Here is a 23497-nt window from a genome sequence, read left to right as displayed (position 1 = left end):
ATAGTTATTGATAAATTAAGTGGCCTGACCTAAACATACATATACAAAAGTCAAGTTAGTGAAGATGGATTTGCCAAGTTTTAGTCTTTTAAACCTAAATGACGTGGTGAGAACCTTTGGCTGAAGAGTGGTCTTGGGAAGGAAAATGAATGTAGCAAGGGTGAAAAACTTAATTCTGAATTCAGAAATTGACAATGACAGAACTGAAAGAAAGTGCACAAGGCAAAAATTAAAAGCACTTATGAGGTGATCAAACTTAAAATATATCTCAATTGACTGATCTGATTTCATATTAAAAAGAGAAAATAAAAACACAACAGATTAAATGCTGTTATCAACCAAAAGCTGAAGGACGATAAATGCTGCTCAACTCTTGCAATGAAAAGTTAATTAAGTTTTTTTATGGATTTTTGTAAGAAAGTAAGTACCTTTCCACATGCGTATTGCAATTCCTCTTGCTACATCTAATAAAATAACTCTGCCAAAATCATCTGTTACTGCTGCCAGTGTGTTACATGGAGACAGACATATACTTTCACCGTGGCGTCTAGAATCTGGAAGTCCAAATCTGTTATTTAAAAGTAAATATAAAGCTCAAATCACATTCCAATCTGGAAACATATAAGAAAATACTGAACAAAAGACTGTATCTGTTTTTACATAAAGAAATATGAACGTAGTTCTGAATTGAGAGATATTTTATTAATTAGTCACATCTGGCATTTGCAATAAAAAATACACAAAAGAAATAAAATAAAAATATAATCCTATGTAGGTTTTCTATAGAGATATCCACAACTTCATATTTTTAGAAAATATCAAGTGTAAGTTTATCCTTCCTTCCTGGGTGCAGTGGTGCACGTCTATGATCCTAGAGACTTGGGAGGCTGAGGAAGGACTAAATTTGAGACCAGCCTAGGCAACTTAGCACGGCCCTCAGCAACTTATGGAGACTTTGTCTCAAAATAATTTTAAAAAAAAAGGCTGGAAATGTGGCTCAACAGTACAGCACCCTGGGTTAAATCCCAAGTACCCTATCCCAACCCCCAAAAAGTTCATCCTTCCTTGATTAAGAAGCAAGTCAAAGAAAACAATACCCTTACAACCAACTAAATATTATAATGCTTGCTCCTACACATCTTTTGTCTATTTTAAGTTCTTTTTTTAAAAATTTTCAATTCTTGTTAAAGTCTAATCTGTTTTCTTTTTTGCTAGAGCATATTTTGTTGACACCAATATATCTGCCTGTAGCAAGAACTTTCCTTTTTCTAAAGAGTTATTACTAAATTGCTATTGGTCTATTATCAATCTTATTAGAACTATGGAGTAAAATAAGAGAGATAATGAAAAAGGACCAGGAAAGTTACTTCCAGATAAAGTACCTGAAACAAAGTGCTCAAACACTGTTATATCTATCTGAGATATATAGGGTCACATGGGTAATTTCTTGATTGTTGAGTCAATTCATGAAAGTCAATAAATTACAGCACAGTATTTTAAAATGAGATGAAAAAGTCACAGAAGATAGACTTCAATAAATTTTACTGACAATTAATTAGTTGGCTTTCTTTAAAAAAGAAGGGATGGGTTCTATTTCCTTTTATGGTGGTACTTTATATTAGGTAATAAGAAATGATTTAAAAATAAAAACAAGCAAAAATCTTGCTCCCCCACCTCCTGCAAAAACAAACAATACAAACAAAAAAATCAAAACACCCTCACAAATACACTAACACATCCTAAAGCATTATTAAAATAAACACAGAAGCACAACCCACTACTCTGAACAGTGCTTAAACACTCAGAACTCCTGCTTTTATTAAAAAAAAAAAAAAAGAAAAATCACTAAGTACTTTTTAGCTATCACTTAACTTATTTTCCAACAACTTAAACTAAGTTTGTAGATGTCTGTTAAAAAGCATACTCAGCAAATACATTTTGAGCACCTGCTGTATAAGAGGGAGAAGGTGTGAACAAAATAGGCAAGAATCACTCTTCTTAAGGAGTTTACATTCTAGTGTGTATGGAGGCCACAGGTGAACCCATCCTAAGTATTTTCAGAAGCTCCAAAGACTCATGAAATCAACAAATCAACTCAGTGTACTGAAAGATCATAAATAAGTATAACAGTTATTTCTTCTTTTCTTCTTTTTTCCCCCCCTTTGGTACCAGGGATTGAACCCAGGGTGCTTACTCACTGAGCCACTTCCCCAGGCCTTTCTATTTTTTATTCTGAGACAGGGTCTCACTAAGTTACATGTCAAATCCTCCTGCCTCAGACTCCCAAGTGGCTAAGATTACAGGTATAAGCCACCACACCCAGCCATAACAGTCGTTTCTAAAAATACCAAAAGTGACAAGCATGGCAGACTTGCCTTACAGCTAAAGGGGTAGCTGGCTCCACCTTTGGCTTCTGCTTTTGGACAGCTTCTTCTTCATGCTTACTTTTCCAACCAAGCCAACCACTGAAAAGAAAGAAAATTTAAAATAAAACCAGAGCTTCAAGAATTCTAAAAGATAAAATAAAAATTAAATTAAAAAAAAAAATAATTCTAAAGTGCAGACAATCAAAATATAAGGTAAAACTAAGTTACACATAAATTAAAAATTGTTATTTAATTACCTGGCAGCATTAAATAAAGCAGAAGTGAGTTTACTTGCAACTGCTAGTGCAACATGGGATAATAATGGTTGTGTGCTTCCCTGAAAGAGAGGACATTTAAATGAGAAAACTCAGCAGCTTACAAAGAAACAAAACCTACCTTCTAAATAAGAATTTAGAATGCTCTGAAAAGATGTAATTCCTGAACTAGTAGCTCACCTTCTTTCAGACAGTAAAAACTTTATTTTAGGAGCAAAAATAAAATCACTAGTAGTCTATTTTACCTTTAGGATTTCTCTCATTGAATTGTAACTTAAAGTAAATGTTAAATTAAGACACGAAGACAACATTATTCTAGCTGAGCTATGGATTTTCCATCTATACACAACTGGCTCTTTGCCCTATTTTTCTCTTTTCTTTTTAAAATAAATTTGTATAAAGTAAAAAGATAATTTGGACAATTTTGAGAGGACTGCTTTTTAAGTGAGAAATAAGAGCTGCCAAATTTAACACCTAATTTTCCCATATTTTAGGAAGCAATTTTTGCCACTTCTATCAGCAATTTATTCTGTTTTTACAATTCCTCATTTATTCAAATCCCTGGTGGGCTGACATAATTAACAACCCTGAGCTTCTGGCTATTGCACCAATATTTAAAAACTGAGTTGTCAAAGAACTCAGGATTTCAGAAACAAAGAAATTTGCTTTACCTTATTTATTCTATTTTACCTTTTTAGTTAATCTAAAGAATTTAGAAGAAATGTAGTTCTGATTAATTTTAGCTTCAACTGAAAATTAAAAATGTAAACTGCTTAGGGACTGAGGCTGTAGCTCAGTAGTAGAGCACTTGCCTCGCACACGTGAGGCACTGGGTTTGATCCTCAGCACCACATAAAAATAAAGAAATAAAGATATTGTGTCCTTCTATAAATAAAATTTTTTTTAAAAGTGAACTGCTTAATCTTTCTAAAGTTATGTTACCATATCCAATTTTTAAACAAGTTGAAAAAATTAAGAGTGGCCTTACTCATGATTAGTAATGAAACTCATACCTCTAGAGCATAGAAGAAGCCAGTAAATGGATTGGACCCTACAGTGATATACTGAGACATGGCAGGTGGACTGTTTTTAATTGTCGCATTAAATCCACCTATATTGGAAGCAGTCTTCATTTGATCAAAAGGGGACAGAGTCATAATACCTAATGATACAAAAACAAAAGGAAAAAAAACCACATGATTTGAATGCCTTGAAAAGACACTATCATTTTAGGTCACTACAATTTCACTTTTATTTTGAAATGCTGAATGTTTGGTTTTACTTAACAGATAAAAGTAATTTTTTAAATTATAAAATCAACATTAGAAAATGCTCAAATATTAAAATTCTCATCCATAATTTCTCCAGCCTATAAAATATTACAAAACCATGATTTAAATATTAACATTTTGAAAATAGATATAAACTTGAAAGGTAGAAGGAATATACAATACATCTATATCCCCAGGTTCACTTCTTAGAGGCAACAACTGATAAGTTCATTATGCTACCTTCTGGAAGTATTGCATATACACAAATAACTGCATACCATATAAACTGATGTGTGCCTTCCTTTTTTTTTATTTGATAAAATTTCAAGGAGATGTATTTCATTCTTCTTACTCTTAGTATTCCCTCTATGAACATACCATAATTGATTTAACCTATTAATAAATATTTAGGTTGTTACCCACTTTTTGGTACTACAAAGAAAGCTGCAATATATCTCCTTAATGTGTCTTTGCACACCTATTAAAATTATCTGTATAGTAAATTCCTATAAACAGAAGTGCAAAGTCAAAGGAGATCTGCATTTTTTAAATTATTTTTTTATTTATATATGACAGTGGAATGCATTACAATTCTTATTACACAAATAGAGCACAATTTTTCATATCTCTGGTTGTATACAAAGTATATTCACACCAATTCATGTATTTATATATGTACTTTGAATAATAATGTCCATCACATTCCACAATCATTTTTTATCCTATACCCCTAAATGTGGCCTATATACACAATGGAATATTACTCAGCAATAAAAGAGAATAAAATCATGGCATTTGCAGGTAAAGAGAAGATAATGCTAAGTAAAGTTAGCCAATCCCCAAAAAACAAATGCTGAATGTTTTCTCTGATATAAGAAGGCTGATTCATAGTGGGGTAGGGAGGGGTAGCATGAAAGAAATAGACGAACTCTAGTAGGGCAGAGGGGTGGGACAGGAAAGGGATCTATATTTTAAAAATTTTACTAAGTATTCTCATACTGCATTCCAGAGGTGGTGATAATTTACACTTCCTCCAAAAACTGCAAGAGAGTACGTATGTTAACAGTAAAAACGCACTCTTAAACATCTACTTTGTAATCTGTGAATCCTGTTATAATGAAGAGCTACTTTTCATTTCCCCAAGGCTTTAAGAGCAAAAGTAGATAGCTTGAATGCTGATATTCACATGCCTGTGAATAGTAGAGGAAAAACCTGTATCATTTAAACTCACCTGGGTGGCAGAGAGAGAAATGGGGAAATGTGAGATTAGGCATGTGGGAAGTATCCCTCTGCTGTTAGATTCTAACATATGTAGACTTAGGCAATATCTCAAACTTGGGCACTCACACAGTACAAGGAAACAGCGTGTTGAGAGGAACTGCACTCAAATGTATCATAGAATGCAAAAAGAATTATTGTCCCATTTTCTGTTGTTCCACATACTGATTTTCATATATAGAAACTACTTCTAAATGGCCCTGTCAAAAAGTACACTGTTCTTAAAGAGGAATCCTGGGAAGGGAAATTCTTTTAGTAAGTTCATATGCAAACCATTCACTAAATCTAGGCATGTAGGGATTAAATAAATCCTTGTGAACACTGGACTATTCTAAAAAGTCAGAGTCTCACATTCATGAATGAATTCGAGATTTAACATATAAAGATAAAATTTGTAGAATAGATCAAAGGATGAAATGATGGTATATAGATTGAAATTTAAAGTTTAAAAGAGCTTTTGTTCATATTCCCATACAATACAGGTGGAGGATATAAATGGCTACAGGATATCCAGCAGACAATTTAGCAATATATACCAAATGTATTAAAGGAATTGATTCTAATTTATTCTAAAGAAATAGCCGATTTTTTTTCCTATTCTTACCACTAATGATATTTTCCTTCCCACAACTTAAGTCATCCCCTTTCAATGCATCCCCTTTCAATACTTTAGATTCTATTATCAATGGGACATTCCTTGTAACCATGATTTTAAGCATATCACTTTTTGACCGCCTAGCTTTGCATCTTGATTACCTGAGTAAACCCTTGCAATAATCTCACAAATTTGTCTAGTTTCAATTTATCAATCCCACTATTTTCAAGCAACTATTAAGCTTACTTCCCTTCTCTTCCAGCTTAAATTTGTATTCTAAAAAAAATCACTCTCTTGAAATTATCCACAATCCGTTGTATCCATCTCCCTCTACACACTCAACTGGTTAAATCTTAACACAGGTTGACCTCAATCTTCTGCCATTCTTTTGAAGAAAAGTAGTTTGATCAATGTCAGAGAAAAATAATACATCTGGGTTTCAAAGGAAGACCCTCAAAAAAAAAAAAAAAAGGTCAAATAACACCTAAATCCCACTGTTGTGCTTAATTCCTCCCCCACTCCTAATCTTTTGAAATCTGTTTAAAAAAAACAACAACAAGCTTTTTGACACTAATTCCCCTTTCTAGATTTTGTTGTCCACATCCTGTATTATTATTTAACTTGTTCATCTACCCTACATTCGCTACATATTGTTACACAGTGGTAGTTGAATGTAGATGACTTGTCTTTTATCACCAATTTTAGCATTCCTTTTCATGGATTAAAGGTAATATAGCCTATTATATCTCCCCTCCTTCTATCCTTCCAATATATCTGTATCTTCATTTTTTATTAAATCCACATTCAGTTTTTATTAAAATGACATAAATATTACTCATTAGTGAGACAAACTATCTTTTATAATTACATTTCCTTAGCTATCTTCCTCCCTCCCTCCCTCCCCCCCCCTCTCTCCCTCCCTCCCTCTTGGAGTTATTATTACCTTGTCATTTAGGGTATTCCCTGAACATCTAAGATTTTGAAACACATTAAAATTTGAAACACATTGAACACATTAAAATTCCCCTCAATATAAATTTCCATAAAGTCAATCTCATGGAATACTTTTCTAGGTCTCATAGTGGCAAATCTCTTTGACAAAGTGATTATGACCAGAGACATGAGTGAAATGAGAAAGAAGGCCCAATGTTTAGTAGTATAAAGATTTCCAGGCAGAGTGAGCAGTAAGTGTAACTTCTCTGAAATGAGAAGATAAATTGGTGTATCTGAGGAACAAGGTCAGCATGCTGGAACACAGTGAGAGAAGGGGTGTGGGAGGACCACAAGCCACAAGAGTTCAGGCCTTATCTACCAATGTAAGAAGCACCCAGAAGAGAGATGATATGGAAGAAGAGGAGGAAAAAAGAACGAGCTGGTTTGATGGAAGGAAATCAGAAAGGCGACTTTGGACGTTAAGTCTGAATAAGTGGAAGTGTTCAGAAGCGAGTTGGAAAAATACAAAGCTCAAGGAAGAGATCAGGATTGGAGATAAAAATGGAGATGCTATGATTTTATGTATTGTTTGTAATTTTTGAAAAAAGGGAAAGGAAATATTTATTCTTAAACCTAAACCTAACCTAAATATTTATTCCTAAACCTAAACCTAACCTAACCTGGCTTTCATCCTTACCATTCACCTCATCTGCTCTTATTAAGAGTCAATAAATGGATCTATGTTGTCAAAACCCATGGATGGATCGATCTCTCTCTCTCTCGAATTCTATGAAGCATTCCACAGCTAACCACTCCCCTCCCTCCCCAATTTATATCTAAAATCTCAACTGCCTTTCTTCCCATTTGTCTACTTGATACCTGTATTTGAATGTATAGTAGTGTCACAAGCTAAGCCTAACATAAATCTCTTCCTCCTCCTTTTTCTCATTTCACTGAGGAGTCTAATCATCCACTCATTGTCTAAGCAATTTTCAAACAGCTCAAACTTAAAAATTAATACATCCTTGATTTTTTCCCTGTTGTCTTATTTTTAAAACTCATATCTTAACAAGTGAAAATATATCCCATACCTCTCCCTCTCTCCAACTCTTCTGCCTCCACCCTAGGTCTCATTTTTTCTTGCCTGAATTACTGCAGTACTCCTAACTGGTCTCCTTGCTTCCTTCTCCAGCCTGCTCACTAAACAGCACCCAAAGAGATATTTTAAATTATAAATCCCTACTTGTAATTTTTGAAAAAAAGGGAATAAAAATATTTGGAGTCCATCAGTGTTTCCTACTGCATTTAGAATAAAATTGACCTCCTTATCTCTATGAGAACTGACATCTCTAACCTAAATTTCTCCTGTTCCTGCTCACTGTTAGCAGTCAAGTCCCATTGACCTTCCTTCTGTTTCTTCAATACTGTGTGGTCTTCAAGGACCCCAGGCCTATATTCCTGCTGCTGCATCTTCCCCAAATCCTCTTCTGACAGCTTTTCCCACAGCTGACTCCCTCTCACCCTTCAAGTCTCAGTTTGTGTGTCTTCCCTAGAGAGGCCTTTCCTTGCCAATCTACCTAAAGTACTCTTTCTTTACTATCATAACCTGCTTATTTTCTTCATGATGCCTACTAGTTATTTGACAACACTGCACTCATTCAGTTTAACTGTTTATGGTTTGTCTCTCCATCACCAGAATTTGGACTTCATCAGGACAGGGGCCAGTCAGTCTTTTATTTCTATTATCCATATTAGTCTCTTGGAAATAACAGGTATTTATTTGTTGAATAACTTAATTAGACCTTTACATAATGACATACATAAAATTTACTGCATCTTTTGTTCTTCCATTTGTAGGCTGGGGATAAATGAATAGAATAACATTTTCTATCCAATCATTTCCCCTAGCCAGTTTCCATGTTCCAAAGTTTAATTAACAGAACAGGGAAGATACCCTGAACTGAACTCAACACTTTGGAATTTTTATATTAGCATTTTTATGTTAGCAAAGGGTAAAGACACACTGAAATGTTCACCAGTGTTTATTACAGAATATTACACACAAGAACTGTGTAGCAAGTAGAATAAGAGGAACTATATTTCAGATACCTTTTGTTAGCCTCTCTAGATTCAAACTCCTTCCTTTTCTCCTTCCTTCTTCCTGCTCTCTCTCTTCTGGCCAGGGGTCAATTTTTATAAATAATGCTGACTTCCAATTTAATCAGACAATGGGAAGCCCCATTAGGAGATTAAAAAGAGAAAGGAAAATAAAATCAGGAAATCCATTTCCCTGGCTCCCTCTCTGAAAACTGGCTATGACTCTTGAGCAAAAGTCATCCTGCTTTCCAAGCACTGATTTCTACCACTATCTTATATGTTCTGAAACTGCTTCCTGCTCTTTTCCCTTTAGACAGACCGGTGGCTAACAGCTTGGCTGCTAAAATACCTTGGGATACTGAACTATCCCTGTGGTTCTGTACACCACATCTTTCTATTCCTAGTTTCTCTGCAAATAAACCTTCTTTCAATTATATTATTTCAAGTGTGCCATTTGTTTTCTATTAGGATTCTGGCTGATAAGATGTATACTTAGCAAAATTGATATGAAAGGTCCTTTGTGATGCATTAATTGGAAAAGGTTTATAGTATAGTTGGTATGATATAATCCTCTTTATAAAAACATATCTCTGCACATGACCATATGTATATTACACAATGTATTTATACACACACACACACAAGAAAGTCTATAAAGATGGTTATCAAAACACCAATGTTAAGTATCTCTGGGTAGTTGGATCTAAGATTTTTTTCCTTTTCTCTTTATATATTTGTATATGAATTTTTAACAAGCACATATGCACTAAAAGAAAAAATACAAATATATTTTTAAATAGTAGCTTTTTCTCCACCCCCATTATTACTGTATTAATTCAGAAACCCATTACTTTTCAGTTTCTTTACTAGTCTTGACCCCTCCATTCCAGCCTCTAAACTGCCACCAATGTGATTTCTCTAATGGGCCAATGTGATAATGTTATTCTTTTGCTTAGAATTCTTAGATAACTCTCAATGTAGCTAGGAAAAGGCTCTAAGTGAAAAAAAAAATTAGATATTCTCTGCATATTATATTATGCCCTTCAAAAATCTGACTCCTCTCTACATATCTGGCTTAGTTATCCTAGGCTCTCATTGTTTCCCCAGCACAGTATGCTCTTTGACCCCCTCTACCTATGTGCATTTGGCTAGAACGCCTCTTTAGGGTTTGCTTTCTTGGTCAAGTCCTACTCATTCTTTCAATCTCAGATTAAAGTCAGTCCTCTTCCCTGATTCCCACAATGCTAGCAGTTTTGTGCTCTGCACCCACTGTAGTTGGTCCTTTTGTCTATTATATCAAGCATTGTGTTATAATACAGCTACTATTCTCATGTGTTTCTTCCAACTAAGCTCAGGCTTCCAGACAGCAAAGACACTGACTTTTCATATCTATACTTCTGATTCCTAACACAGTAAGCCCTCAAATACTTGTTGCAAGAAGAAATCTGCTTTTACCTATAATCTTCTAATTTAAGGGCTAAAATGATAGTGGTCTTTAACTGTCACAATTAGCAATTTGAACAATTTTCTGTGAACAGGACAAACAATAAAAATAGACAAGCAAAGATATAACAATATCCAGCAGGTCATCATAACCATTTCCATGTGACTGTCACTTTAATAATCTGAATTAACTTTTATACTCAATGCCAGGTATTAGAACTTGGTGATTTCAATGCATCACCTCATTCAGCCCTCATGACAACTCCATGAAGTGCATCCCATTATCACCACCTTTTTACGAGTGGGCAAACTGAAGCATAAAGATCCCCAGTAACCTGTCCAAGGTCACATAATTATTTACCATTACCCTATGTGTGTACACGCATGCATACTCACACACTGGTCGAAATGGTTTTCCTAACAAAAATCATGTAACATTTCAACAAGGAAATTACCCATAATTTCAGTATGATACCACTTGTTATGGTTTGGATGTGAGATATCCCCCTAAACCTCTTGTGTGCAAGAGGGTTCAGAGGGGAAATGACTGGGTTGTGAGAGCCTTAACCCAATCAGTTGACTAATCCCCTGATGGCATTAACTGAGTGGAAACTGGAGGCACAAGGGGTGTGGCTTTGGGATACATGTTTGTATTTTGCAATTGGAGTTTCTCTCTCTGCTTTCTGATCATCATGTGGGCTGCTTCCCTCTACCACACTCTTCTTCCATGATGTTCAGCCTCACCTTGAGCCCTGAGGAATGGAGTCTGCTGTTTATGGATTGAGACTTCTGAAACTGTGAGTCCCTAAATAAACTTTTCCTCCTCTACAATGGTGCTGGTTGGATCTTTTAGTCAAACAGCGAAAAAGCTCACTAAAACACCATTCACAATTTCTTCGTACTTTCTTTTGGGCTATTATTCACATTTTATATAGTTGTTTAAGGGTTACATTTTCAAAAGACTGATTTTATGGACCAAAACTGTCTGTTGAAAAATTATGTCAAAGAGTGAGTTACTCAAAACTGTCACTAAGGGCATAATTACTTTTTTTTTTTTTTAACTGCTACTATTTGTTAAAGACTACGATTGGAATCTGAACTTTCAAACGTCTCATTAATGGCATGCATTTTTTCACAGAAGTATAAATGTCCATTTCTAAGAAATGAAATACTTTAATCAAAAAGTATAATAAGTAAATTTCAAAAGAATCTGAACTAGTAATGCTTACCAATACTAGCATGATCAATAATAGTGTCAATGTCTTGCAGACCCCACTTCTTATAAGCTAATGGTGGTGGTTGTATGTTCTCATTGCCTGATGCTGCAGCTGTCAGAAATAAAAATTAGTCAATTCAAACAATTATAATGGATAAAATGAAGCTTTAACAAAAACCATTAAATATACAATAACTTATTATTCTAATATTTTGACTAATAATGAAGCAAAGTAATGAAATGGCATAAAATGAGATTTATTCTCACCACAACAACACATAAAAATGCAAACACTTGAAAGACTAAGTTGGCTGTCACACAAGACAACCAAGCTTTGGAATATCTAAGTAATTAGAGAAAATGATTAAAAATCTACTGAAAATCAAGGTGAATTCATGCTGCACTTCATGCCAAGTAAACAATTATTTTCACTTGAGAAAGAGAGGAAAATCTGAGAACAGCATGTTTTGTTTTACTCACTGAAAAACTAAAAACCTGATATACTTGGCAGAGCTCACATACAGCATGGTTTCTATCTAGGTAAATAAGACTAGACTTGACAGATATGTTAATAACAAAAGCGTTGTCAGAAAAATTAACAAAATGCCAATCTTTAACCTCAGTCCTTCTACCTAATAAGTAATTAAAGGAAAAGCAACAATTAACAACCCATGCTATAAGTTCATGCACAAGGTCCCAGTTATCAGTAAATATTACACATCAGAATGCTGCTAAATTCTGGCTGTTAATTCTGTGAAGAAAAGTACACTTCAACAAAAGGAAAATATAGTCCTCTAAACACTGCAGATTTGATAGGAAGGCCAACAAAAGGCAATTTTCCTAAAATCTGAAATAAATGCCACAACAATTTGTGACTAAATAATCAGAATTCTTACTAGAGCAATTTACAATAATAGAGCACTAAATGTTTAATTCCTTACTTTCTAGAAGGTGAAATTACTTTATGATCTTATACACAGTAAATAAGAATTCAAAAATGATGAGAAATTCAATGGCCAACAATACTAATTATAACATAATTGTCTATTTCTACTTTATTTCATTTTTTAAAGCAGTACTGGGTATTGAACACAGTGCCTTGTGCAGGTTAAGCAACTGCTCTGACACTGAGCTATATGCTCAGCTCCCTTTTTTAAGTTTTATTTTTCGAGACAGGGTCTCATTAAGTTGCCCAGACCAGCCTTGAAATTGCAATCCTTTCGTCTCAGGCTCCCACATAGCTGAGATTACAATATGCACCACCATACCTAGATTCTAATTTATTAATAGAATTCCTACCTACAGAAAATTGCCAGACTCTTTGGGCATATATACTAATGATGACATTTTAAATGTTCTCAAAATAATGAAGATTATGGTGGATCAAATTTTAAAATTTTAGAGGTTATGAAAATAAGCAAAAAAATTAAAAATTATTCTGACCCAATAAAAATGTACATATCATTAAAAAGAACCATAAAACCAAGACTTCTGAAATTTATCAATCACAACCTGCTAAAAGAGACAAAGAAAAATTTTCTATTGCAATATAAAATGGTACATTTTTGCCCTAGAAGAAATTATTTTGCATCTTTTGGTCTGGATTTAGAAATGACTTTTATGAAGTAGCAAACATATTCTAATGAAACTGTTTTTAGGGAGTAACTTCAATCATTTAGGAGTTAAAATAAAAACGGCTAAAGCTCTTCTATCCAAGCTCTAAAAGAAAGATTAAACAAGCTCTACTTCTGGTATTTTCACTGAATTTAAGACTTTTCTTCCTCATATTTTAACATCTCTAAAATTGAGAGATGTATCTTTCAATAGCATTATTTTTGTTCCTAGAGATAACAGTGCACCTTACAATCAATGGTACAATAGTGAAAAACAAGATCCTCTTCCTAAGATATAATAGCATTATAATGTAAACTGTAGGGAGAGAAAGTAAGAATTCTTTATTATTTGTGCAGTTTTCATCATATGTATGTATGTATGTATGTGTGTGTGTGTGTGTATATATATATATAATGTGTATGTGTATATATACATATATACATATACATATATGTATATGTATATATGCCTCTAGCTTTTTTCTATTTGTAACTATTCAAAGTTAGCGAAAAGAGGCTGATGCTGACTCTGCTGGGCCCTGCATTCTGTGGGGAAAGTGTCTCCTGCACACACTATGTCCTCAGAAAGGAAGGAAATAATGTAGAATCACAGGATTATAGTGTATTGGCCCTAAAGCTGCTGACCTACTGAGAAATTTGCCAGATGCAACCAAATTCCTGACCCAATGCTGATTGTAATACAGGGCAAATCTTTCTCCTAACTAAGATATGTTGCTGGGTCAGTGAAGAAAGCCTACTATTCCTGTGCTGGCCATTCTCCACTGCCTCCAGAGAACACCGTTCAGCCCTTGACTTAATCTTTCTAAGTTCTCTACCTATCAGTGCACTCCATAACTAGAGAAGCAGGCTTTTCCTTAAATCAAAATACAAAGTCGTTTTTTTTGTTTGTTTGTTTGTTTTGTTTTCTTTTAAGAAGACATACTAATTTTGAAAGCAGCTCACATTAAATAAAGCAACATCACATTAGTTAAATATTTCTTGCCAAAAAATTACCTTTTGCTACTTGGTTTCGACAAGCACGAAGAGACTGAAAGAGGCTAAATCCATCAATAGTCACAATGGCAGCTGGATATAAGATACTCAACTCTTCATTCTATTTTAGAAATAAAAAGAACAAAATAAATTTTCTTAAATAGAAATGGAAAACGAACATGTCTAGTTAAAACCTGAATGTCATAAATAACGTAAAGCAAAAACACTTTGACTCATCAGTCAACTACCCAACACACAAAGCAACGTAAGACACAGGAATAATAAAAATAAATGGAAAATTAATTTCAGAATATCTTTTGGCCAAATACTTAAAATTCCTCTCAAATGAGCTTTTGTATATTCTGGAACATGGTCTTAGAATAGACACTAAAAAAAATATTTTCCATTTCATAAAAATTAAGCATAATTACTACATAGATACAGGCAATACAGAAAGAAGAAAATGCACTTAAAATCTCAAAACATGTCCCAATGTATATTCTCAAATATATTTTTTACACATTTGCATAAAACTACCACATAGTCTTTTAAAATTTATTTTTATTTTTAGGTTTTGGTACTGGGGATTAAAACCAGGGGCGCTTAACCACTGAGCCACATCTTCAGGCATTTTTTATATTTTATTTAGAGACAGAGTCTTGCTGAGCTGCTTAGGGACTCACTAAGTTCCTGAGGCTGGCTTTTAACTCCTGATCCTTCTGCCTCAGCCTCCCAAGCTACTGGTATGACAGGCAGATGCCACCACACCAGGCTACCACATAGTCTTCTATAACAGATATTTTACTATGTAATAATATGACAATGCTATTTTCCCTTTTAATAAGTAAACAAATCATTTAATCATTTTTTTTTTTTTTTTGCCAAGGCTCCAGTTTTCCATTTTTTTTTTTTTTTGAAATGGGTTCTCACTATGGTAACCATGGTGGCCTCAAACTCCTAAGCTCAAGCAATCCTCCAGCCTCAGCCTCCCAAGTAGCTGAAACTACAGGTGCAGGCCACTATGCCTAGCTATGTACCCAAATTTGCTTAACCAATTCTTGTTAGTGAACATTCAATTTAGCTTCCTGCTTCCACTCTCGCTGTCTATAACCCACATGCCACACAGCTATCATCATCTTCATAAGACACAGCAGATCAAACCACTCTCCTATCCTTCTTTATCCCTTATGATTAACTTTGGCTTGAAGTCTACTTTATTTGATATGAGTATGGAAACCCCTGCTTGCTTCCACAGTCCATGTGAGTGGTATGTTTTTTCCGAATCTTTCACCTTCAGTCTGTGGATGTCTTTTCCTAAGGGATGAGTCTCTTAGAGGCAGCATATTGTCGGGTCTGTTTTTTTTAATCCAATCTGCCAGTCTATGTCTTTTGATTGATGAGTTTAGGACATTAACATACAGGGTTATTATTGAGACATGATCTGTATTCCTGATTACTTTTGTTTATTTTTAGTTTTGAACTTGACTTGGTTTCTCCTTTGATTGGTTTTTCCTTTAGTGTAATATCTCCCTTTACTGATTTTCATTGTTGTTTTTAATTTTCTCCTTATGGAATACTTGCAGAGGATGTTCTAGAGTTCAGGCTTTCTAGTTGTTATTTTAACTTTTGTTTATCATGGAATGTTTTTATTTCATCATCAAATTTGAAGCTTAATTTTGCTGGATATAAGATTCTTGGTTGACATCCATTTTCTTTCAGAGTTTGGTATATGTTGTTCCAGGAACTTCTACCTTTGAGAGTCTGGGATGAAAAATCTGCTGAAATCAGAATTGGTTTCCCCCTATATGTAATCTGAAACTTTTCTCTTATGGCTTTTAAAATTCTATTTTTATTCTGTATACCAGGCTTTTTCATTACAATGTGGTTGGTGTGGATCTGCTGTGATTTTGTATATTTGGTGTCCCATAAGCCTCCTGTATTTGATTTTCCAATTCATTCTTCATGTTTGAAAATTTTCCTGTTATTATTTCATTGAATAGATTATCCATTCCTTTGGTTTGGAACTCTATGTCTTCCTCTATCCCAATAATTCTTAAATTTGGTCTTTTCATGTTATCCCATAATTCTTGAATGTTCTGCTTATGGTTTTCTTACCATCTTTAATGTGTGGTCAATTTTATTTTCAATATTATATATTTTGTCTTCACTGTCTTCCAAATGATCTAGTCTGTGCTCGCTTCGGCAGCACATATACCAAGTGATCTAGTCTGTTGGCAATGCTTTGTATTGTATTTTTAATTTGGTTTATTGTTTTATTTTAAGGGTTTCTGTTTGTTTTTTTTTTCCCCAGAACCTCCATCTCCTTATTGAAGTAATCTCTTTTTGCTTCTTGTATTTGCTTATGTAGCTCTTTATTGAAATTATCTTTTGCTGCCTGTATTTGTTCTCATATCATCCTTTGATTCGCAGAAAATCTTAATTATGTACATCCTGAACTCCTCCTCTGTCATTTATTCTGCTGTGCTGGCCATGGATTCTAATAATGCAGTATCTTGGTTTATTTGGGGCACTTTCTCCCTTTGTTTTTTTCACATTGTTTGTGTGTCTTCCCTCCTAGCACTGTGGATCTGAGGCATTACAGTTTTCACCCTATAGGCTTATAGTATCCCTGCAGGGTTGTTCTCCTTTAAGGGGGAGAACAATATTAACAGATCCCAATATACAACAATATACAGCATTAAACCAAATAGCTCCTGTTAAGATGTTTACGGTTTTGCACAATGTTTACGGTTTTGCACAATGTTTACGGTTTTGCACAATATATAGAAAATTCAATTTTTATCTACAATATTAATAGTAGGTTTGCAAAAGGGTCTACAGTGTCTAATGGCAGACAAAGACCGGGGAGTAAGGTGTAGGATGAAATGTTGAGGGAGTAGGAAGTGAGGATATAGAGTTATTAGATCACAGGAAGCATGAAAGAGGAATCTAAAAAAGATGAGTAGTAGCAGAAAAAAGAGAAAAGAATCTTGGGGGAGACAAGTGGGAAGACAATAGAGAATACAGAAAACAAACAAAAATTAAGAAAAATGTAAAAATAGGAGACAAAAGAATGTACAACACAACTGTAATATACTATTCAGACATCCAGGTCCTCAGTAGCCTAATTAATGAAAACTACTTGGTTTCATGTTGGAGATGTGAGAGTGGGAGGGGAGAGAGAGAAAAAAAAATCTTGAAGGAAGATACAAGGATTGTTTTTGTTGGAGATCACTATCTTTCCTGTTTCCCTTCTCATCCAACAGGTGGGGTATCTCTACCCTCAGGTTGGTGAAGGTTATTAAGGTGGGATGGTTGGTCTTGGGGGCGGAACTCCTGAGGTGGGGTATAGCACTTGCTGGGCCCTGATGGGAGATTGTACCATAAGGACCCTTTTGGGGGCCCGCTGGTGTGATGTGGACACCTGGTCTTATCTCCTTATATCACCTGTAGACCTCATAATTCCTAGTCTCTAATTTAGTCTCTAAACTGTTTCTTACTCCCCCAATCAGGAACCTTTCTCTCCAGAGGTCTTGTGGGCTGCATTCCTGTCAAGGAGAGCTATTTTGTATTGGGCAGTTCAAGACCAAGTTTTATGAGCTATGGACCAGCCACATAGACACAAGCACTGTGCTGGGTTAGCAGAGGCCAGAGAGAGGGGGGAGTTGGGGACATTAGGTACCTTGATTTTGCTTTTAAGTTCTAGCCTGTGTCCCAAGCTGGGAGTTTCCCCTACTAAAGATGGCGACAAAGGTGTACCAAGATGGAGGCGGCTACTTTCAGTAATGGGATGTCGGGTCGGATGGGGCCAGGCGGTGGCGTTAGGTTGTGTATTCAGAGATGCAGCTTTGTGGAGAGTGCAGTGTTGTGGTTGGTGGCTGTCTCCAGACCCTGTGTGGTATCCCCAGGTGCAGGCTACCACGTGTAGGGGACTATGGCAGTGGCTGCAGTGCCCCAAAATGGGAGGCTACTGGGGGAGTACCACATTGGTAGATGGAGGTCCACATGTGAATGGAGGCGGGAGGTTCTGAGCATGGGCAGTGGCTGGGTGTCCTGTGTGGGAACAGGGGCCAGGAGTCCCACGCTGATGCTGAGGCCTGGAGACCTGCAATACAAGGTGCTGGGATTCCTGCGTGGGAGCAGATATTGGGGTTCTCTAATCACTCACAGAGAAACAGTATTCCCGCTACTTGAATCCCAGGTCCTAGAGCCTGCCTCTAGCCTGCCATCTTGGGTCCCCTGGCAAGCTCTTAGATTATTAAGGCTCAACATATTCTCATGATTTTTGGCCAATTATAGTTCTTCTTTGGAAGTCTACCTTGCCTCTTTTCCTATTAGACTATTAGGGTACTTGTACTTTTAAGAGAAAGTTTGGGGCCACAAGAAACAGGAGCCAGGGGTAAGGGAGCTGGCATGCCTGCTCACATGATGGTCCACTGAGCATGGTGCAGGGAAGGAGCTAGAAGAGAGAAAAGGTCCTCACCACCAGCAAGTAAACTATCTCCAAAAGCCAGAATCTTCCTGAAGAAAATACTGACATAAATGCCAAAGGCTCAAAAATACTGTGTAAAGTGTTTTTGTTATTTTTTCAAAAGCCACAGAAGTAGTTTCTTTGACATTCCAGAAATAAACCTCATTTTCTCTTGGAATCTTCCCCTGCAATGACTCACTGTTGCCCTTACAATGCATTTTTTGCCCCCAGAACGGAGTTAAAAATCTGCACCTGTGATCTCTGATAGACCTGGAAGTATACTGTGAGGAAGCTAATAGCAAGTTTTTGATATACACATAGAAACTGATGTGTCAGATTCAGAGACGCTTATGTACCATACAGAGTAACAACAAGACTTCCTTCTCTGTGTTCAATAAAAATTTTTTTTCAGCTAAAAGATTATTTTTTGTTTGTATGGCTAATCACAAGCATCTAAATATTAGTTATATTTTTTCTATCAGTTTCAAAAATGAATATCATAGACAGCCAAATTTAGAGCATTTAAAGGATCTTCACTATACAGTCAATTTGGAGAAAAATGGAAAACAGTTCTTTGTATCATTATCTTAGATTTCCAAATGCTCTTTGTTGCTGTCAACAGTTTCACTTCTATCTCCTCATGATGAATACTTAAGTCTAGACTTAAGTCTTCAGCAATACTTTTATTTTCCTATACCCTTTACTTAAGAGAATTCATTATCCATGACTTCAGCCATCATCTCCATTTTAACCTCTGTGCTTACATACTAGCTTTGCATCATTACATGATACCGGTGTCTTCATTTTGTTTCCAACCACTGCCTCAAATTCAACATGCCCAGACCACAGTTAACAACCTTTATTTATTGTCACAAGCTTCCATGGGTTGCATGTGGGTCACCACGCATCAAAGCCTAGTGGATAGAAACATCTGGTGTTTGGGGATGACCAGTGGACATTTCCTCTGGTCAACTGCCCAGGAACACTGTGAATTTTTATCCTGCTCTGCCATGTCCTACACAGCACCTGAGATGGCTAATCAACCTGCTGACTGCAAGATATCAGAAAGCAAGACCCGCCCTTGAAACCTTATCCCTGCCTTTGATGTAACCCCTTAAATAAACCATGGGAGCCATCTTTCCTTTGTCTAGTTCCAGCTCTTGTGTGGACTGGATGTATCAGGGGCTCCACTTTTATAAATATATATTTATATATAAGTATATATAAATATATATTTATAAATATATTTATATATTTATCTATACTATTTGATTTTGTTTTTCATTAATCATTTTAGACTTTTAAGTTTTCAGGTGGCTTATACCCTTCTCAGCAGGTAGAATAACCCCCCAATGAGACGCTGGCTATCACCCCCATTAATTTATGGCAAAAGCAGTCACCTCTAGTTAATGGCACTTCTAAGAATGATAATCTTAGAGCTATGTTTGACTCATTTCTCTTTTTAATACTCTACATTTCTAGATAATAACCAAGTATTGTCAATTGTTCCTTCAAAATTATTTTTGTACTGATCCTTTCTTTTTTCCCATAGCAATACTACTCTTGGTTCCCAACACTCAACATCTATTATAGATAACCTAAAAAAAAAAAGCCAGATAACCTAGGCTTCCCAATTCCAGTCTCTAACAATTCCAATTCATTCTGAAGAAACAGTCCTTCAAAATCACTTTAATTATACCACTTCCTTTACATAAATCTTTAGGGGCTTCTCTCAACTCCTGGATCAATTCTGATTTTGACATAGCTTTCAAATTTATGCAAAATTTGGCTGCTCTCTTTATTCCAGAGGCAGTTTCTCATTGTTTCCTATCATGATTTCTTTGTTGTTGCATACATGAGTTTACATGTAAATCTTCCCTCATTTTCCTCTTGATTACTTGACATAGTGCCCCTGTTTCCATTTAAAATTCAAGTTAAATTCTACACCCATTTTCAAGGCTTAATTCAAATCTCACCTCCTCAGAGAAATCTGCTCTTATTGTCCTAGTCTTAATTGAGCCCTGCCCCCAATCAAAACTTGTACAGAATTTATTTTGTCCTATAAATCAGCAATTAGGTGTATCTTTATATCACTAATTCATTCATCAGTATTAACAGATATTAATCTAGACTCTCTTACTAGATGAAATCTCTTTTATAGCTCCCATCTTTCTATCATACAATTTAAGTTCAAATATACATATAATTTGTTCACTTGAAATCTTGTGGAAGTCAAGAAATACAAAAAAGAAAAAGGCATGCTATATCTCCAGCAATTAGAGAAAAATGCAAATGAAAACTACTCTTAAGATTTCATCTCACTCCTGTCAGAATGGCAATCATCAAGAATACAGGCAATAATAAAAGTTGGCGAGGATGTGGTACACTCATACATTGCTGGTGACTGTAAACTGGTGCAACCACTATGGAAAGCAGTATGGAGCTTCCTCAGAAAATTGAGAATGAAACCACCATTTGACCCAACTATCCCACTCCTTAGTTTATACCCAAAGGACTTAAAATCAGCATACTATAGTGACGCAGCCACATCAATTTTTATGGCAGCTCAATTCATAACAGCTAGGCTATGGAACCAACCTAGATGTCCCTCAACAGATGAATGGATAAAGAAAATGTGGTTTATATACTCAATGAAATATTACTCAGCTTTAAAGAACAGTGAAATTATGGCATTTGCCAGTAAATGGTTGGAGTTGGAGCATATCATGCTAAGCAAAATAAGCCAATCCCACAACACCAAAGGCCAAATGTTTTCTTTAATATATGGATTCTAATTCACAATAAGGCGGGGGAGGGGAGCACTAGGGAAGAACAGTGTTACCTTAGATTAGGTAGAGGGAAGTAATGGGAGGGAAGGAGAGAAATGTGGGGATAGGAAGTTAGTAGAATGAATCAGACATTATTACTGTATGTATATATGTGACTACGTGGCCAATATGATTCTGCAACATGAAAATGAGAAATTATATCAGAAAAATGAGAAATTATATCCCATCTATGTATATAAAGGATATAAATGCATTCTACTGTCATGTATTAAATTAAATTTTAAAAATTTTTAACGAAAGAAAGGCATGCTATATATTTTTGACTACCTTTACTGCAAACCAAATAAAAGCATATTGGCTTAAGCTCTACAATTATATTTTGATTGTGAGAAAACCAAGATCTCACAAGAAACCTAGGAAGAAGTGAAAGTCTCACACTGAACAATAAATCTTCCAATAAATAGAAAAAAAACATTTTCCTCTATAAAAACTTAACAACCTTTGCTTAAAAAAAAAAAAAAAAAAAAGTTAACTACAAAGTAGCAGTACTACTAAGACCAGAACTTTTCTTTTACTATGGGTAATTTTGGATACCTAATCAAAAAAGATCATAAGGTTACATATCACACTTTTGCCTTAAGTCACTATTAAAGTCAAAAAATAAGAAACTTTCTTGGCTTCTAAGTATTTTACTTTTATTATAAAGTGAAACATAATACTTCATTAAAAAATTACAGCAAGATGGGCTGGGGTTGTGGCTCAGCGGTAGAGCACTCGCCTCACACGTACGGGATCCTGGGTTTGATCCCCCGCACCACATAAAAATAAATAACTGAAATAAAGGTATTATGTCCAACTACAACTAAAAAATAAATATTTTTTTAAAAATTATAGCAAGACTAGAATTCTGTAAACAGCTACAAATAGATTATCTCTCTAGAATGTGAAAGCATAGCTAACTGTGCCACAAGACAAAAACTTCTCTAAATTTCCATGCAAAAAGGTGGGGAGAAACTGCTTCAGAGTAATATCCCTATCACTTTGAACATCATCTTTTTTATTACCTGCTCAGTTACACCAGGATGTCGGGGGATTTCATAGGTTCTGCATTTAAGCTGAAGCACTGGATCTTCATTCAACAGCTGTGCCAGCAAGAGTACACCATTCTAGAAGGAAGCACAGAGAAGGGCTCTGCTTGTTTCCTCACCAATATACATGAACAGGTATGGCTGCCAGAGAGTATTATTTCCCCAGCAGTTTTCCATGGATATCAGGTACTCTCTTTTTAGAAGACTACAGCTTTTTTCTCTATATCATCCATAGGAAGGCCATATTGCCTATCCTGGCCTCCATCCCCATGAAGTATCAATTATACATTTATAAACATCAGGTAATAATAAAGTCACAAACTAGTATATGGGGATGCATAAAGAAATACTGCAGTCTTTTCTACCTGCTGAAAATTCAACTCACCTCAGTGTAGAAGCGTACATAACCCGAAGTAAAACCCACCACAATGCAGGTCCAGTCAGGACGCCCAGTGGAACTCCTGTTACCAATAAAATTTACAATCTTAATATCTCATGCACCAAAGTAAAGAAACACACAACTCTTATTTATCCTTACCTTTTTTGGCTTGCTAGAGGGATACAAAGAGCACTAGTTACACATTCCCTGAAAACAAAAACAAGATTAAAATCAGATGGTTATCCAATAAACTATCAATTGTTTTTATTTTTCTAAAGTTTAATATTAAAGGGTAGTAAGTGGAAAATGAACTTTGTGGACCAGTTTTAGTTGATGCACAAGTAAAAACACAGTAAAACTCCACAATATTCATTCACAATAAAATATAACATTGTGTTCATTTGAAGTTAATAAAATACGGCGTTTTTTTACTCTGTATTGTCATGAAAACATGAAAGCAAAAACTTTGAAAGCAAAAACATGAAAGCAAAACTTTGCTTACACAAAAGACTGTATACAGAACCTAGAAGATCTCAAATGATCACCCGCAGGCACTTCCTACCATCCACTCTCCTTTCATACCAACTAAGAATTTCAACACACCTCCTGGTTCAAGGTGACGGGCAGGGCTGAGGGTAGGAGGAACTGCTAGTCACATCACATGTAAATTGTACTTCTAGAGATATATTA

The 23497-nt window shown here is 35.3% G+C and overlaps 1 protein-coding gene and 1 non-coding gene across 3 annotated transcripts in view; both read right to left on the bottom strand.

The window, feature by feature from the left end:
• The window catches only part of Rab3gap2 (RAB3 GTPase activating non-catalytic protein subunit 2), a 107529-nt gene that overhangs the window by 36072 nt on the left and 47960 nt on the right, over positions 1 to 23497 (bottom strand). For both annotated transcript variants that reach the window (XM_027934729.3, XM_071600061.1), the window contains exons 5-13: positions 22967 to 23014; positions 22814 to 22889; positions 22405 to 22506; positions 14102 to 14201; positions 11488 to 11586; positions 3655 to 3803; positions 2624 to 2703; positions 2376 to 2465; positions 429 to 568 (exon numbers count right to left, since the gene is read on the bottom strand). In XM_027934729.3, coding sequence (XP_027790530.2) covers positions 429 to 568; positions 2376 to 2465; positions 2624 to 2703; positions 3655 to 3803; positions 11488 to 11586; positions 14102 to 14201; positions 22405 to 22506; positions 22814 to 22889; positions 22967 to 23014 — 884 coding nt within the window. The remainder of the gene's footprint in view (positions 1 to 428; positions 569 to 2375; positions 2466 to 2623; positions 2704 to 3654; positions 3804 to 11487; positions 11587 to 14101; positions 14202 to 22404; positions 22507 to 22813; positions 22890 to 22966; positions 23015 to 23497) is intronic.
• Positions 8568 to 8698, bottom strand: LOC114092277 (small nucleolar RNA SNORA36 family). The gene has a single exon (XR_003582664.1). It is a non-coding gene; the product is annotated as a small nucleolar RNA SNORA36 family (small nucleolar RNA).

The sequence above is a fragment of the Marmota flaviventris genome, chromosome 12 (assembly GCF_047511675.1).
Source record: "Marmota flaviventris isolate mMarFla1 chromosome 12, mMarFla1.hap1, whole genome shotgun sequence".
NCBI classification, from domain to species: Eukaryota; Metazoa; Chordata; class Mammalia; order Rodentia; family Sciuridae; genus Marmota; species Marmota flaviventris.
This window is presented reverse-complemented; position numbering and strand designations above follow the sequence as displayed.